The 17394-nt window shown below is 44.4% G+C and overlaps 1 protein-coding gene across 1 annotated transcript in view; it reads right to left on the bottom strand.

Moving 5' to 3' along the window:
- RSKR (ribosomal protein S6 kinase related) overlaps positions 1–17394 on the bottom strand; it is a 68448-nt gene that overhangs the window by 17534 nt on the left and 33520 nt on the right. Inside the window, exons 8-10 of the mRNA XM_088458997.1 lie at positions 1636–1719; positions 1472–1540; positions 1320–1389 (exon numbers count right to left, since the gene is read on the bottom strand). Coding sequence (XP_088315123.1) covers positions 1320–1389; positions 1472–1540; positions 1636–1719 — 223 coding nt within the window. The remainder of the gene's footprint in view (positions 1–1319; positions 1390–1471; positions 1541–1635; positions 1720–17394) is intronic.

Genomic DNA, 17394 nt, shown 5'->3' with positions numbered 1-17394 from the left:
TTTTCTAACAATCAGGACTGTGATTTGCAGAAAGCGATTTAAATGGGAAACCACTCCCTTGCTATTCTGCCAGTCTTCATTGGCTTCATTGCAGCCGATACAGGGCCTGATTCAGAGCCGCTCGTAAGCGGCCGCTCGTTCGTTCCGAGCGATGTTCGCACATCTGCACATGCGTATGGGTTTTAGTACGCATGCGCGAACCAGTCAGTGCGGTCGAAGATCTTGTGCTCGCAATATAGCGAATACCTGCTAATTTGAGTGACAGGGTGAGGCGTTTGTGGGTGGTAACAGGGGAAGGTGCTTGAAAACGGGGAGTGGAAATCCGAACGCAGGCATGCCAAACGGTCAAAACGGGCGTTTAATGGGTGTGCATAATTAACAAAGCAGCGTCATCGACCACGTCAGTTGGGTGTCTTTTAGCCAGAACTGCTCGTATGATTGCGGTAGGAAAATGCTACCACAAGAATAGCGAGCAGTTCATTCGCCTTTCGATGTACTCGATTAATCTAATAAATAGTGGAGATGATGTATGATGCGAGCAGCCAGGGGGCGTTTTTTACAAAAAACGTCCGCATGTTTTGTTCGCTCGTTCAGACAGAGGCGTCAACAGACCGCAAAGAGCGAACGGTCAATTTAAATAGCCAGCCCCTCTTTGGACGAGCGAGCGCAAATAGCGTCCGGCTCTGAATCAGGCCCACAGTCCACAGAAGCTGGTTTGTGTATATGCGAAATTGTGGGCTCCCCCAAAGGAGCGCCATTGCAACGAATGTTTTATTTCTCAGGTTAGGAAGGATTTTTTTCTACACCCTTTGTGGCTGGATTGGCTTTTGCATGTGGGAGGATTTATTTAGCCCTCATCGGAATTTATTTATTGGGGGGGGGAGGGTAATGAGCATGACGGATTTGTGTATTTATTACTTGATATCTTTGTGGTTGAATGTGCTTTAGTCAGACATTATATTACAGGAGAACCATAATTATGCCCCTTACCCATCATTTATTGGTTATTTCTCAAAAGGAAAACATGATTATATTACATTAGGCATATTTTACTATACAGCTCCCCACTATCGACCATCCTGGTACTTGTATCGCCACTGTCCTTCATAAATAAGTGATAGCTATCTTCCCCATGGCTACCACTGGCAAAACTTAGTCATCGGCACTGCCAGCTGCAGCCTTATAAGAAAATAGCAAAAATCCTGATCTCTGGCAAAAACAACTTGGGCCTCTCTGGGCTTATACATAGGGGTATACAGGGGCACCGACACCAACTTTTCATGAGCCTTTAAGGATCAGCAAAGCATAGGGTGACTCACTGATAAAGAGATTGCGTTGTCCTTGCCAGCTCTCTCCAAGACATTGGATAAAAGGATGCTTGACCTGCCGCTGATTGTAAAAAGAGACCGATGTTAGTTACAGATATCAGCTACTCCCCTCAGGTTCACACAGTGCAGTAGCCTTACAGTACCTGTATGCTGACCTCTTCTTTGCATTGTCTGAGTGTGTTACGGCGCAGGACTTCCCTTTTGGGTAATACCTGTGTAACACAGTCATATATTGAAATACAATAAATAATATTTTGAGACAAGTTTATGAAAATTTTAAAGACTGATAAATCATGCAGCTTCTGACCTTTAGGGCAAAGACCTTCTGCTCTGTGCAATTTAAAACCTTTAGTACAGGACCAAGGGATCCTTTAGCAACACATCCCAGAATCTATAGAAAATAAATCGTTAGGTTTTTTTAACAATTATTTCATCATCAAGGCATACAGGTACCAATAAACAACAGTAATAGCATATTTTCATATGTATCATTAAAAATTATGCTAAACATGATCATGGCTTCCTAATTAAATTATGCCGCGTATCCACTAGACCAGAGGTTCTCAAACTCGGTCCTCAGGATCTCACACATGTCACGTTTTCCAGGTCACCCAGCAGGTGCACAGGTGTACTCATTACTCACTGACACATTTTAAAAGATCCACAGGTGGAGATAATTATTTCACTTGTGATTCTGTGAGGACACCTGCAAAACATGCACTGTTTGGGGTCCTGAGGACCGAGTTTGAGAACCTGTGCACATATTGGACATATTGGACGTTTTGAACAATAACTATCGTTATCGTCAGCAATATCGTCCAGTGGCTATGCCGACAACGACCAGCGATGCGCGTACCCGCTGGTCATTGACGACAACGCTCATCGCCCGAACCTGCTGTCCAACCTGACGATATCGTCAGGTTGTGCAGGTTCGGGAATGAGGGAGGGTGTCAGTACTGAACAATATCGTTAATATCGTTCAGTGTTGTTAATGACATTGGGCACATCACTGCCGGGGACACACTAAACAATACCGCCCATGGACACGCAGCATTAAACATATAAAGATTGATTGAACTATTTCTGTATGGCAGAACTGATGGTATAATAGTGAGGCAAATATGTTATTGACCATATAATATCTATTTCTATTTATTATAATTCAATGACCACTTACAAAAATAAAGTTCAGTTTAACCAAGAAATGTAATTCCTTTTTTTCTGTTCTAAATTCACAGATACCATGATATTCATATCATTTACTTATAAGAAAGACAGCACACAAAAACTTCATTTACAACAACTCTTCCAGAGGCTAGTACCAGGTTTCAATTCTGCATTCTGCACATCAGATCCTGACTACCTGCTCCTGTGTCACCACAATGGACATTCTGACTACCTGCTTCAGTGTTCCTACCTTAGACATCTTGAAAAATTGCATCAATGTTATTACATTGGACAGCCTGAAAACCTGCACCAGTATTTCTACACTGGACATCAAGTCCCCTGTCCTCAAGTGCCTGCATACAGACAATCATGTAAACATGTACCTGTCTGTGGACCAGTGACATGCGGTGAGGTCAATGGCTGGGGAGGCACACATATAAGGTGCATATGACATATAAATGAATTTCATGTATGTACACAAACTTTGTTTGAGCCACAAAATTATTGAAAATATTGTATAAAATTACCTGCAGGCTCTGTGTATAAGGTATGTATATAACACATAAATACATTCTTTGTGTATATTTGGGTCCTATTCTTAAGATTTTTCATTATAAAATGCGATTATTCCAAAATACGGAATATTCCATTATCCAAAATACCCCTGGTCCCAAGCATTTTGGATATGGGAGACTCAACCTGTATTGAAATTGGGAATTTGCAAGCTGCGCCTCTAGAACTAATACTGTATATGAGTGTTCTTGCTATTGATGTTGACAAAGGAAAGATGGAGTAATGGTGAAAACAAAATTTATGTATTTTACTGAAATGTCACAGAGATCCTAACAATAAAAGTACCACAAATAGACACAATTATGCAAAAAAATATAAAAAAAATCGATATAACCATGCAATAAAATAATAAAGACAGAAAACAAAGGAAAAGGGAATGAGGATAATGGAAAAATCGGCCAAAAAAGAGAGATTCTCCTAAATCAAAAAATGGAAAAAAAAAATGGGCAAACCATAACACAATGTTCAGACCAATTAGAAATGGTCTGATCTTAATGTCTTTTTCTCAATAAGACTATAAGCTTATGTGGAGGAATCTTTGTCTGTATGAAAGCTCTATTAGAGGGTGGCATCCCACAGCTCTAATACAGATATGTTGTCTCCAAAGCATGGCAGAAGGGGCCCGATTATGATGGTAATATTCCTCTGCAGTTAATATGGGGATAACCACTGTATGAGCTGGACTTGGGGATGGAGGGCTGGTGTAACTACCATAAAAGACAAGAATCCTAAAGGTGGGTACACACCTGACAGATATATCTGCAGATGATGGTCATTCATACACACTGAACGACCATCATCTGTGCTGCAGTGGGTCGGGCCGGACTGGGGGCGGGTAGGGGGCGTGGCCTAATCATGGAAGGCGTTGCCATGCCCCGTTCGGGAAAGAAAAAACATTTGTGACGCTGCGCTGCGCGCTGGGGAGGGTGGCACTGTGTGCCGCTCAGTCCAGCGCACAGCCAATGGGGGGCGCGATCAGCGTGATCGCACACCCTCTTTGGCATAGGAGACTGCTCGGGCTGCTGCTTTAGCCTCGGACAGTCTCTCAGTGCAGCCCAGCACACAGCAGCGTGTGCTGGGCTGCTGTGGATGGGGAGCTGTGCCGGAGACAGGTAAGTAGTACCCGCTCGCGGCTCTCCCCCCCTCTCTGCACCTCTGTGTAGGGGCGATCGGCTGATCACCCGTACAGATGAACAGATATGTCTGCAGACATATCTGTTCATTGGCTGTGCAGCACAGCCAATGCGATATGTCTGTGAACGACGTTGTTCACAGACATATCGTCTGTACACACTGGGCCTGATTCAGAGCCGGACGCTCTTTCAGAGCACTCGCTCTGAATCAGTGCCTGCCTATTGTATTTTTAGAGCAGCCTCCTGGCCGCTCGCATAGCTGTGGGTGACCACCCACAGCTAGTGCGAGCGGCCAGGATGATGGTCGTGATGGTCATCGGACTTGCGACGAGACGCTTGTGGTAGGGTCTCGTTGCCGTAAGTCCCAGTGGACTTCTTGCTCTTACAGAGCAAGAAGTCCACCCACTGACATCACTTGTGATGTCAGTGGGGCCGGCCCTAGACGGTAGGCGTTCCCATGGCCAATATATCGGCCAGTGCGTACCCAGCCTTAGACTCTGGACTACCTGTCTGTCCAGGGGCTAGGTGTTCTGTTGACACTAAAAAATCTAAAATTCTGGGAGATAAGATAGGCATAACAAAAGAGAAGAGGGTCAAAGGTTCCCTCAGTAAACATATACCTAAGACAGCAAACAGATCTCCATTTAGAGTACAAAAAATATCTAGGAGAGAGATTAAACATCAAGTTACAAAGACAACACCAGTGTACAAGAGACTAATGGTGCATACACACGTGAAGATTATCTGTCCAACCATCCTATTAGTTGATTGGTTGGATTGAAAATCTGGTAAGGTATGAAAGCAAATGCCAATCAGCAATTTGCTGCCAAACGCGGTAAAATGGACAAAAACTGTTGTTTGAACAAATTGTTTAGATCAAACATTTAACCAACTTGTCTGACTGACCATTTTCATCTCTTTTCTGGCATTTAGGACCAAATTTCTAATCATCATTTACTCCCATACGTTACCAGATTTTCATTCCAACCAATCAACTAGTTGGATGGTTGGACAGAAAATCTTTAGGTGTGTACCCAGCTTTAATCTGACGTACCAACAATATATGACAAGATTACACAATAGAGAAGGACAACACGACAGACATATCTCAGGTCAAAAAAATATACAAGAGAACTCGCCATCAACCAATCTCAATACGTCATATGAATCAGACTTCTCCACATATAGTATAGAGGAGAACCATAATCACAAAGAAACAGCAAGAGTCTCTTTAGAAAAGAGATTTAATTCAATAGGGATTATAGAAGACATCTCACTGAACGGGTCACTAGAACCTCTAAGGACAGCAGAGAATACAAATAAACCAGGATGTGTAGAGCATTTTTTAGAGATACACGCAGGTCGAAAGATCTGCGAACAACCATACACGACACCAAACAAACAAAAACTGGAAGAAATAGACGAGGATGTAGAGGGAAAGGAAGAAACAAAGACAAGAAACAAATGACACGACAACCAACATTAGAAACTAGAGGCATTTTTAATTTAAGCAAAACCACACTAAATCAAGATCACATAACACTACTAAATAAAGGCCTCAAATTTGCCCCATCACAGAGCATGAACAAATTTGAAACAAATCCAGAGGTACACAGATTTATACGCAAGCTGACTCTGGCCAAATATTATCACAAAAAAATATACACACAACCAGAATTGACAAACAGAATAATTTCAAGCACTCTGATTTGAAACCAACCTCTAAATTCTATCCCCAACACATGAAGGAACATTTAATTGATACTTTTGAACATTTAGTATCCAAAGATATAGAGAAAGCAAAAGACAAAACAAGGCACATTAACTTGACGCAAGCAGAAAACAAAGCATTGAAACAACTAAGTGTGAACAGACACCTGGTAAGAAAATCATCAGACAAAGGGGGGAGGAGATAGTACTTTTGAACAGAGAAGATCATATCACAGAGTCCAAATGCATCTTATGGTGCATACACACGGTCAGATTTTTCCTTCAGATCTGAACGATAACGATTTAAAAATCGTTCAGTCATTCATATCTGAAGGAAAATCTGACATATCTGACATGCCTGAACGATGGACGATGAACGATGCGCGTTCCCGTTTGTCAGATAACGATATCTGACATCTGATGTGTTTGCAGTCAGACTTGGACGATTCCATTCATTTTAATGTAGTCAAAAATCATTCAATCGTTCAAAACTTTGGTAAAATCGTTCATCTGACAAATCTGACCGTGTGTATGCTCCATTAGACGATAAACAAACTAGTCACACCCTTTCAAAAGATCCCACAATAGAGTACAAAAAAACAACTGAAATCAATATTGAGAAGAGGACATGACAAAGGTATTCTAACAGATAAGGAGGAACAATTTCTAGACAACAAAACCCCAATCATTCCGGTCTTCTAATATCTACCAAAGGGAAAGAAGTATGCCTCCCCTGCCTGCACGTCCCTGCTGTGGACCCAGCGAAGATTGAACCTGTCTACTCTTTCAGTGTATTCTGTAAACCTGCGTTCTGCTCCATTGCACACAGCTTGGCTTATCCCTCCGGATCAAATAATGCTGCCCTACTCACTGCAATCCAGCAGTGGTGTTCGCTCTACTGCAGCAATTCACAGTTTTTGCCCTCTACTGGTCCACATGAGAAACAGCATTATTAGGCCATCCAGCTTCTCCAATACACCAGTACGCTCAGCTAGACCAAGGGGTCCTGATCCAAATCTCAACCCTCTTAATATCATGACAAATGGTTCAAGCTGGTGGTGGTAGTGTTATGGTGTGGGGAATCATTTTTTGGCACACATTAGGCCTGTTAAATCCAATTGGGCATTATTTAAATCCCATGGCATATTTGAGAATTGTTGATGACCATATGGTCAACTATATTTTTATAAACATTGATGCTCAATCCTTACACCTAATTCGATGCAGAGTTGAAAGAAAGTTATCCATAATTGCTCCCTCACTGCATATATAGAAAAATATTAAATATATTCACCTATTTCATAGTTATGCATATCTCTCTGGCCAGACCACTGCTATACATATGCTTGATTTCATTGTGCTCTTCTCCTCCCCTCCCCTATTCTGTGTCCTGTAGTATGCACCCCCATTTCTATGTTTTCTATTGAGATTTCTTACCCCATTCCCCCTCTATAACCTGTATTGTGTTCTCCCCCATCTGTATGTTTTATTATTATTTTTTATTGTTCCTTCTACCCTCCCCATCTCTAAGTCTTGTATTGTGCACATAAACTCCCCCTTATCATTTTTTGCTCCCCCACCCCAGTGGTTAAATTAGTGCGTCTGTGTCTCCACTCCAGTCACTGAGCTCAACACTGATTGACCAGAAACATTGCAAGGTCATTACATCATGTCTGCAATGCTATTGGGAGCTAGTACTAGAATCTATTTAACAGGTGTTAGTGCGCTGGGCAACCACCCTAGGTGTCCTGTCGCTAATCCAGCATCAAACAAACTGTGTGGGCTGAGTCTGTCATCAAGCTATTGATATGGGATCATCTTCTTGTGGCCCATGCAAGTTAGTGAGACAAAAGACAGGGTGGGCATTTATGTACTTTTTTTTTTTTATACTTACAGTGGCTCTGTCAGCCATAATGCAATGTGGCTAAATGATATGGGCAATATAGATGTGCATCAACATGTGAACCCTTAACACACATTCCCCAAAATGCAAATATTACTGTGCGTGTGATAGAATATATATAAAACCAGCCTGCAGTACATAAATACGTATGACCAGTCTAATCATAATTTGTGCATGGTGCAGTAGAATACAGTTGCGTAATGTGATTCACCGCAAAACACCTTTTTCTCCTCCTCTTTTATCCGATTCATCTGCCTATCTGTCCTTATCAGCACTTGATTTTATTATAAAGATTATCTTTAACATTCCTTTGTTACTTTTCATCTTTACTATTGCAATTTTGGGACATCCACATCTTTTCTACTCTAGTCTTTTTCCTCTACGTATGTGGCCTGTGAATTGTTTATTTTCTTCATTATTGTTGTGAGTATTGTTCCGGAGTGTCTGTGTTTTCATCATGAGGTGGCATGTGATGAGTAAGTATGAGAAATAACAAATGTATTTGGAAACTGTAGATGTGTGTTATGCTGAAACTCTGCTAGTGACATCACTGACACTGGTGGAAGGAGTCAGGGTTGATACCAACTGTTTTTAAATGCCAACAAGAAGCATCATTTTTATCCTTCTTCAGCTTTATTATATACTAGCTGAAGTAGCCGGCATTACCCGGGTTTAAATCTTCAAGTTATTAAGTTTTATTATGTGATGTCCTCCAAATCCATCAGTGGAAGACCCAGAACAGGCTCCCCAGGTCAAAGTTCTTCCCAGCGCACTCTGCCGTGAGGTCCGACTGGGACCCCAACCATTCCATTTCTTTTTTTTGTATTCTGTTTTTATTAACTTTCCAAAGAGTCATAAAGAATACAGAGATTGTAGTTTGTTATAATAAACAAACTAGATCTGTTCACAAAAGCAATCATATGCCTGACTATAAAAAATAATAATAAAAATAAATAATAGCGTAATATAATCTAAACAGCCCAAAAAACAAGTCATAGATTTAGAAGTGAAAAAAAGGGGAGAGAAAGGAAGAAGTGTGGGTGTATGGAAAAAGAAAGAAAAGGGGAGAGATCATTCAAGGATGTACGACATGTTGTCCACTATTCACAAGTTACATGGGAGGCTGTAAAGATGACATATAGGCCCTGATTCAGAGTCGGACGCTCTGACCAGAGCGCTCACTCTGAATCAGGGCCCACCTCCATAATTATGGAGCGTCCTCCTGGACGCTCGTATAGCTGTGGGTCACCACCCACAGCCTATACGAGCGTGCAGGTTGATGGCCGCGATGGTCAAGACCATAGGCGACCATCGCCACTGCGAGCCGGAGCCTGCGGTTGAGTTTCTCAACCGCAAGGCCCGGAGTGATTTTGGCTCTATCAGAGCCAAAATCACTCCCACTGACATCACTAGTGATGTCAGTGGGCCGGCTTCTGACGGTAGGCGTTCCCTTGGGAACGCCCCCGTCTGGGAGGCACGCCCCCGGCACGCCCACCAAAGGGGGCGTGCTGTCAATCAACATCGACAGCACGCCCCCTTTGATCAGACACAACGAGCGAAGGAAAGTCCTTCGCTCGTCGCGTCTGGCGCATGCGCACGACGGAGCTCCCTCCGTCGTGCGCATGCGCAGTGCACACCATCGACCCACTTGCGAGCGGACAGCCGCTTGCGAGTGGGTCTGAATGAGGCCCATAGTTTTTAAGACTTCTATTCCAGCAAGGAAACCAGATACTGGTAAAGTCAGAGGATTTATCTAGTGAGGAGATTAAAATATCCTCCATAGACATAAAATAATCCATTTTATGGAACCAATCTTTGCGTGAGGGAGATTTATTATTTTTATTATTATTATTATTACTATTATTATTATTATCAGTTATTTATATAGCACACACATATTCCGTAGTGCTTTGCAGAGAATAGTTGGCCATTCACATCAGTCCCTGCCCCAGTGGAGCTTACAATCTATGGGCCTGATTCAGACCCGCTTGCGAGCGCTGTGCGCTCGCAAGCAGGTCGATGGTCCCTCACTGCGCATGCGCAAGACCTGGCCAGCGACGGGTGCTCCGTTGCTACGGGTCTCGCACCAAAAGGGGCGGCTGTTGACTTTGATTGACAGCTCGCCCCGTTTTGGAGGCGGGCAGGGGGGGTGGCTACACAAACGGAGGCGTTCCCGAAGGAACGCCTGCCGTTTGTGGGAGTCACCACTGACATCACCAGTGATGTCAGTGGGAGAGCTTCCGGCTCTGTTAGTGAAGGAAGCTCTCTGGGGCTTGCGACGGATGAGACCCTACCACAAGGGTCTCGTCGCAAGCCCCGATAGTCGTGACCATCACCTGGCCGCTTGCAAAAGTTGTAGGTGGTGACCCACAGCTTAGCAAGCGGCCAGGAGTTCGCAACAAAAAAAAACTGCCCTAATTCAGAGCGAGCTCTCTTCAAGAGCGTCCAGCTCTGAATCAGGCCCTATGTTCCCTATCACATGCTCACACACATACACACTAGGGTTAATTTTTTTATGTTTGGAGACAATTAACCTACCAGTATATTTTTGGATTGTGGGAGGAAACCAGAGTACCCGGAGGAAACCCACGCAAGCACAGGGAGAATATACAAACTCCACACAGTTAGAGTCATGGTGGGAATTGAACCCACAACCTCAGTGCTGTGAGGCAGTAATGCTAACCATTACACCGAATTCCAAAGTATAGGACCAAATGAACTGTGGAATCAGTAAAGCGAGTGAATGGAACAAAGACTCAGGCACCGTTTCGGTATGGTCTGGAGGGCATAGAGCAACTTGGGCAGCATGTTCGTCTTGACTACATTAATTTTCCCTAGCCAGAAAAGTTGCTTCAGATGACAACTATTATAGTCTAAATGAACTGAGGAGAGAAGAGGGAAGAAGTTATCTTGACATAATTGTGACAGATTTTTAGTGAGTTTAATCCCAAAATAGTTAATGTGGGAGGAGTGCCATGAAAATGGGAAGGCAGCTTGCAAGCCAGCTACTGTAGAGGTGGGGAAAAAAATATTGAGGGCACTAGACTTTGAAAAATGAATCTTAAAATTGGACATCTTCACAAACTTTTCAAATTCTAACATTAAATGTGGCAATAATAAAACAGGGTGGGAAATGGTGGCTAACAAATTGTCGGCAAATAATGCAAGTTTGTGTTCCACTTTACCAACTTGTATGCCTAAAATATTGGCTCTTATAGATCTTGCTAGAGCTTCTATGTAAAGCACAAAAATTAACGGAGAAAATGAACATCCCTGTCGGATACCATTAGTAATAGAAAATGCCTCTGTCAGGGTACTATTGACTCTCACTCTTGCAGAAGGAGTTGCATATAAAGCTAGGATTCTTTGTAAAGCAAGGGGACCCAATCCCATGTGACCAAGCACAGACCTCATAAAAATCCAATTTATCGTGTCAAACACTTTTTTTAGCGTCAGTTGACAGAATAATAGTGGGTATATTTATCTGCGATGCTAATTGTATAAAATTAAGGACTTTCGTGGTGTTTTCACGTGCTTCTTGACATCTAACGAAGCCTATCTGATCACTGTGGATCAGTTGTGGGAAGAGGATGAAGCTCGGGCACAGGGAGGGATCTTTACCTGGTTAAAGGATGACTTACATTTGTAATTTCAAGGATTGATTGGAAAATGGGGAATCTGCAGATACATTATTAAAAGCGCGAAGAAGCATAGGAGCCAATATTTCTTTAAAGGTTTTATAGTAAGCAATTGACAGGCCATCAGGGCCAGAGCTTTTACATTTCAACCTCTTGTAGTATAAGGAAGTTCTAGAGATTCTCTATCTGAGGGAGAAAGGGCAAGAATAGACATTGAAAAATTTGCCCCGGAGAACACAGTTATGAGCTTCCCAGATAATAATCTGGGAAACTTCGGGAGTGTCATTATGGACTAATCAGCAAGAGCTGAGGCAATCTCAGCCTTACAATAAGCATCTTGTTGAAGAGACTCGTTGAGCCGCCAAGTCCACTGTCCAAGTGAGGATTGGGGTAGAATCAACGTCAGCAAAATTGGGGCATGATCTGACCATGTGATCGGACCTATAGTAGCAACAATGAGCATATGGAGATGTCTATGACTCAAGAATAGGCAGTCAAGGTGGGAATATGTTTTGTGAGGCTGAGAGTAGAACGAGTAGTCTTGATTTGAGGGTTGCATGATCCTCCAAGGAGTGGGCCAACTGGTGATCATGAAAAACATTTCTAACCTGACAGTATTTGGCGTTTGAGAAATTAGGGGAGTTATTAGAGATATCAAGTGTAGGATCTAGAGTCCAGTTAAGATCTCCTACTAAAACTGTAATACCCTTAATCTGGGAATCAATCTGATCCAAGGAAGATTTGAGAAAAGTGTCCAACCACTCTATTAAGCATCCCAAACCAATTGCCACCCCTCTGTAAAGTTTTCATCCAAATACATCCAGTTGAAGGTTCAGAACAGGCTCCTTGGGTCAAGTTCTGCCCAGCATCCCCGGGTCAAAGTTCTGCCCAGCGTAAAACAATGCGAGGTCTGACCGGGACCCTAACCATCCTAAAACCTAGACAAGATCCAACTGGACCACATCGCATTGGTTTGATCCCAATCGGTGCAGGAGTGCCCGAATGCATAACCGGACTGGCAAACAAACAGACCAATTAATTTTATAAATTTGTCGCTCTGTCACTTTGTTGCATTGTTGCTATGTGGTCTAATAGTTATATATTATCAAAAATAGTAAGCTATGTAAGATTTGGCAGCTTTACCTTGAGAGCTGTGGAAGATATTCGCCAACAAACAAACAACCTTCTTCTATTATATATATATTGTGATAAGATCGGGGTAGGGGTCCCTCTCCTGGGGTAGATGGACACCTCCTTACACACAGCAGTCAGGAAACAGCACTCCAGTTGTGGGTTTTCGTGAAAGCTGGTTGGCACCAGTTTTTATTGTGCAACACCAATAATCAAATAAACAAAACATAAAATAAATCCTAGCCCGTCTGGGCTCTAACTAGACAGTAGGATTCCCTCACTAACAGAACACAAAACAAGTTCACGTCCACAGTACCTTCAGGTTTGTATCAAACAGTGTCTCAGAGCAAGCTAGCCTATGGGCCTGCTCTCCCAGGTATGAGACACTGCACCAAGACATTACACAGCTCTTATGAGCCACTTCCAGGTGTAATTACTCATTAGCCTGCTCTCAGGCTGAAAAGCCTAACACCTGAAATGGCCCTGTGGATGGAGCCCTCCCTTCTCTCTCACATCCACACCCCCAGGACCCATTCTCCAGCTTTTACCAAAAGCTGACACTCAAACCTGTTTGTAAAACAGACCTCCTGGGGGCTAAAACACATAGGACAGGAACCTGGGACACACATAGAAGCCATTCCACACTTCTCCAGTGCTTCTATTACATATCCCCCACCCCCCTTTGTTTCGACCTGTGGGGTGGAACAACTGCAGCCCCCAAACAATGGACACGTGACAAAGCATCTGCATTGGCCAGCTGGCTTCCTGGCCTGTGTTCTACTGTGGACTTAAAGGTTTGTAATGCCAAGGACCACCTCATTATTCTCGCATTGCTGTCCTTGTTCTCTGACATCCACTTCAAAGGGCATGGTCAGTGATCAATCTGAACTTCCTTCCCACCAAGCAGTACCTGAGAGTTTCTAATGCCCACTTTATGGCCAATGCTTCTTTTCGACTGTAGCATAGTTTCTCTCATGTACATTTAATTCTCGGCTTAAAAAAAAAATCGGGTGTTCTTCACCCTCTTTGCTTTGGGATAGGATCGCTCCTATGCCTACATCTGACGCATCAGTTTGCACAACAAAGTCCCTCTTTGCCATTACAATGAACTTAGGAGCTATTCAAACCCAGACGCAACGCAGCGTTCGCTCGTGGCTGGCTGATTTTCGCATTCTACGCATAAGCCGTAGTGCGCATGTGCAAGCCAGTCTTTGCGATCGGGAATCAGACGCTTGAAGTACACAAACTGAGCGCAACTTTGAGTGACAGATAGGGCCGTTTGTGGTTGGTGTCGGGAAGGTCTTTGAAAACAGGGGTGTGGATGTGTGAACGCAGGCATGCCTGTGTGTCCTAACGGCATTTCATGGGCATGCATAATTAGCATGGAGGCATCATTGTACACGTCACCTGGCTGAATTTCAGCCTGCAGTGATTGCAGTGCTTGCGGCAGGGTAGTGTCTACCTCAAGGGCTACGAGCAGCTCTAATGGCTCTCGATGCTACTGATATTGCATACACTTCCTGAAGCTGACGTGTGCTGCGAAGGAAAAGGGGTGTCTATAGACTGGCGTGCTTGCGCTCTGCCGTCGCTCTCTAAGACATAGGAGGGCGTTCTTAAGCCTTGCCGTGCGATTGCGGAATTTGCATACCTGACGGCTGCGAAAGTGTGCTGCATTGCGTCTGGGTCTAAATCGCCCCCTTAATCCCAAAAACATTTCCACTGCATTTCAGCCCTGCCGCAAAAGGACCAGCTGAAATCATGTCAATGATTCTCTCGTTAACACAGGTTATAGTGTTGATGAGGACAAGACTGGAGATCACTCTGTTATGCTAATTGAGTTAGAATAACAGTCTGGAAGCTTTAAAATGAGGGTGGAGATTAAAATTATTTTTCTTCCTCTGTTAACCATGGTTACCTGCAAGGAAACGTGCAGTCATCATTCACAGGCAAGTATATTGCTGCTAGTAAGATTGCACCTAAATCAACCAATTATCGGATCATGAAGAACTTCAAGGAGAGAGGTTCAATAGTTGTGAAGAAGGCTTCAGGATGCCCAAGAACGTCCAGAAAGTGCCAGGACCGTCTCCTAAAATTGTTTCAGCTGCGGGATCTGGGGCACCACCATTGCAGAGCTTGCTCAGGAATGGCAGCAGGCAGGTGTGAGTGTATCTTCACGCACAGTGAGGCAAAGACTTTTGGAGGATGGCCTGGTGTCAAGCAGGGCAACAAAGAAGCCACTTCTCTCCAGGAAAAACATCAGGGACAGACTGATATTCTGCAAAAGTTACATGGATTGGACTGGGGTAAAGTTATTTTTTCTGATGAATTCCCTTTCAGATTGTTTGGGGCATCTGGAAAAACGCTTGTCCGGAGAAGGAAAGGTGAGCGCTACCATCAGTCCTGTGTCATGCCAACAGTAAAGCATCCTGAGACCATTCATGTGTGGGGTTGCTTCTCAGCCAAGGGAGTGGGCTCACTCACAATATTGCCTAAGAACACAGCCATGAATAAAGAATGGTACCAAAATATCCTCCAAGAGCAACTTCTTCCAACCATCCAAGAACAGTTTGGTGATGAACAATACCTTTTCCAGCATGATGGAGCACCTTGCCATAGGGCAAAAGTGATAACTAAGTGGCTTGGGGAACAAAACATCAAAATTTTGGGTCCATGGTCAGGAAACTCCCCAGACCTTAATCCCATTGAGAACTTGTGGTCAGTCATCAAGAGGTGGGTGGAGAAACAAAAACCCACAAATTCTGACAAACTCCAAGCATTGATTAGGCAAGAATGGGCGGCCATCAGTCAGTATGTGGCCCAGAAGTTGATTGACAGCATGCCAGGGAGAATTGCAGAAGTCTTGAAAAAGAAGGGTCAACACTGCAAATATTGACTTTCTGCATAAACAATGTAATTGTCAACAAAAGTCTTTGACACTTATGAAATCCTTGTAATTTTACTTCAGTATACCATAGTAACATCTGACAAAAAGGTCTAAAAACACTGACACAGCAAACTTTGTGAAAACCAATACTTGTATCATTGTCAAAACTTTTGGCCATGGCTGTACACAGGACATAAATACACACTGCCCGATCACTTTGGCCAGCAGTGATCGGCCACATGGGGGGCAGATGTGGAGCTTTGGCTTCTAGTGCAGACTCAGCTGCACGCAAGTTAGAACTAGGAGGTAGGAGTGCAGCCGTCTGGGCACAGCAGCAGCCGCGTCTGCTGCTTTATGGAAGTCACTGCTGCCACTTCCATTGAAAGGGGGTGATGCTGGCTTCCCGATCACTGCTGGCCACAGTGATCAGAACACAGCTGCAGGCAGAAGAAGGAGGTAGGGGTACTGCCGGCTGCACTTCCAAGAGCCACACTGCTGCTTCCATGTAGATCACGGCTGCCCTGCAGCCGCACCAGACAGGCTATGCGCCCCTGTCATTATCGACGCTGCGCCGATAGCCTGGGCCATGTATGAATGGTCAGATCGCCTGACTGTTCGGCCCGCTGTAGCTGTCGCTATCGACAGCTACAGCCTGGCACTGCCCTATCCCCACAGCAGGAACAGCGCTGTCCCTGCTGTGGCGGCTGCCGGCTCCAGGCTGCGCGCGGGGATCTCGTGATACTTGCGAGATCCCGAGCATGGTCAGTGGAGCCGGCCGGGACTGACACACAGCGCATCAGCACTAGGCTGATGCGTTGTGGTCTGTAGCAGGTAGCGCCGGAGGGGGGAGTTATCGCTCCCCCTCTCCGGCCGATGAGATGTTCATACAACTCATCGGTAGTGCTTCCTGCTTCACCTCGGTAAAGAGGCGAAGTAGGAAGCGATATAGCATCACGTTAAGTGCCGCTATAATACATCTACTCCAGAGGGTGATGCCGGCTTCTTGATCACTGCTGGCAACAGTGATTGGGACACAGTAGCTGCTGCCACTGCTGCTACATCTTTTGAATTCATGGCTGCTCTACAGCTGTGCCAGGAGGGTTTGCCGCCGTGTACAAGATCACTGTGGTCAGCAGTGATCGGGACACAATGGAGGGGCAACCAAGGGTGCAGGGGGACCAGCAGGTGGCTGTTGGACTGACATGGTCGCATCTGATGCAACTTGTAAGAAATGCCCACTTGAAAGCTTCCGGCAGCCACCTAGTGGGCATTTCTTACTGATTGCATCAGATGCGATCATGTCAGTTAAAGCCCAGTCTGCATGCAACCACGCCAGGCAAGTGGTTAATGGCATCTTGGCTGCATGCACGTGCTGTGCACATTAGGTCTAGTGTGCACACAAACACAAACATAATGACAGAATTTAAATGGCTCCAATTTTATGACAGCGCATATATGATCATAGTGTAAGTAAGGGAGCAGGTACTAATTACCCGGACCCTCCCTTTTAGCAGCCCAGCACATGCTGTTGTGTGCTGGGCTTCAGTGGGAGACCAGGGAGGCTGCTGCGGCAGAGAAGCAGTAGTCTCCTCTCCTCTGCCTGTGTGGGTGGAGGGGAGGGAGCGATTACACTGTTTATGCCCCCATGGATTGCGTCGGGCTGAGGGGTTCACATCGCTCCCCTTTCTTGGCGTTGCAAATAGTGTTTTTAATTATATTTTTAAGGGGGCGTGGTCAGAAACACGTGGTTTGTTGGGATTATCTCATTTCAAACTGCACCCATCAACGGACACTCACTGTTTGCATATAAACCTCTCTCCTTTTCCAATTTGTTCTCCAGCTGTCCCTGAAACTAATCAGTACCTGGACTTTTGTTCTATCAAGAGTTGCAGGTGAAAACATCACTTTTTGCCAGGCATACTTCAAA

Source organism: Taudactylus pleione, unplaced genomic scaffold (assembly GCF_031769625.1).
Source record: "Taudactylus pleione unplaced genomic scaffold, aTauple2 ptg000886l, whole genome shotgun sequence".
NCBI classification, from domain to species: domain Eukaryota; kingdom Metazoa; phylum Chordata; class Amphibia; order Anura; family Myobatrachidae; genus Taudactylus; species Taudactylus pleione.
Note: the sequence above shows the minus strand (reverse complement) of the source record. Positions and strands in the feature narration are given on the sequence as shown.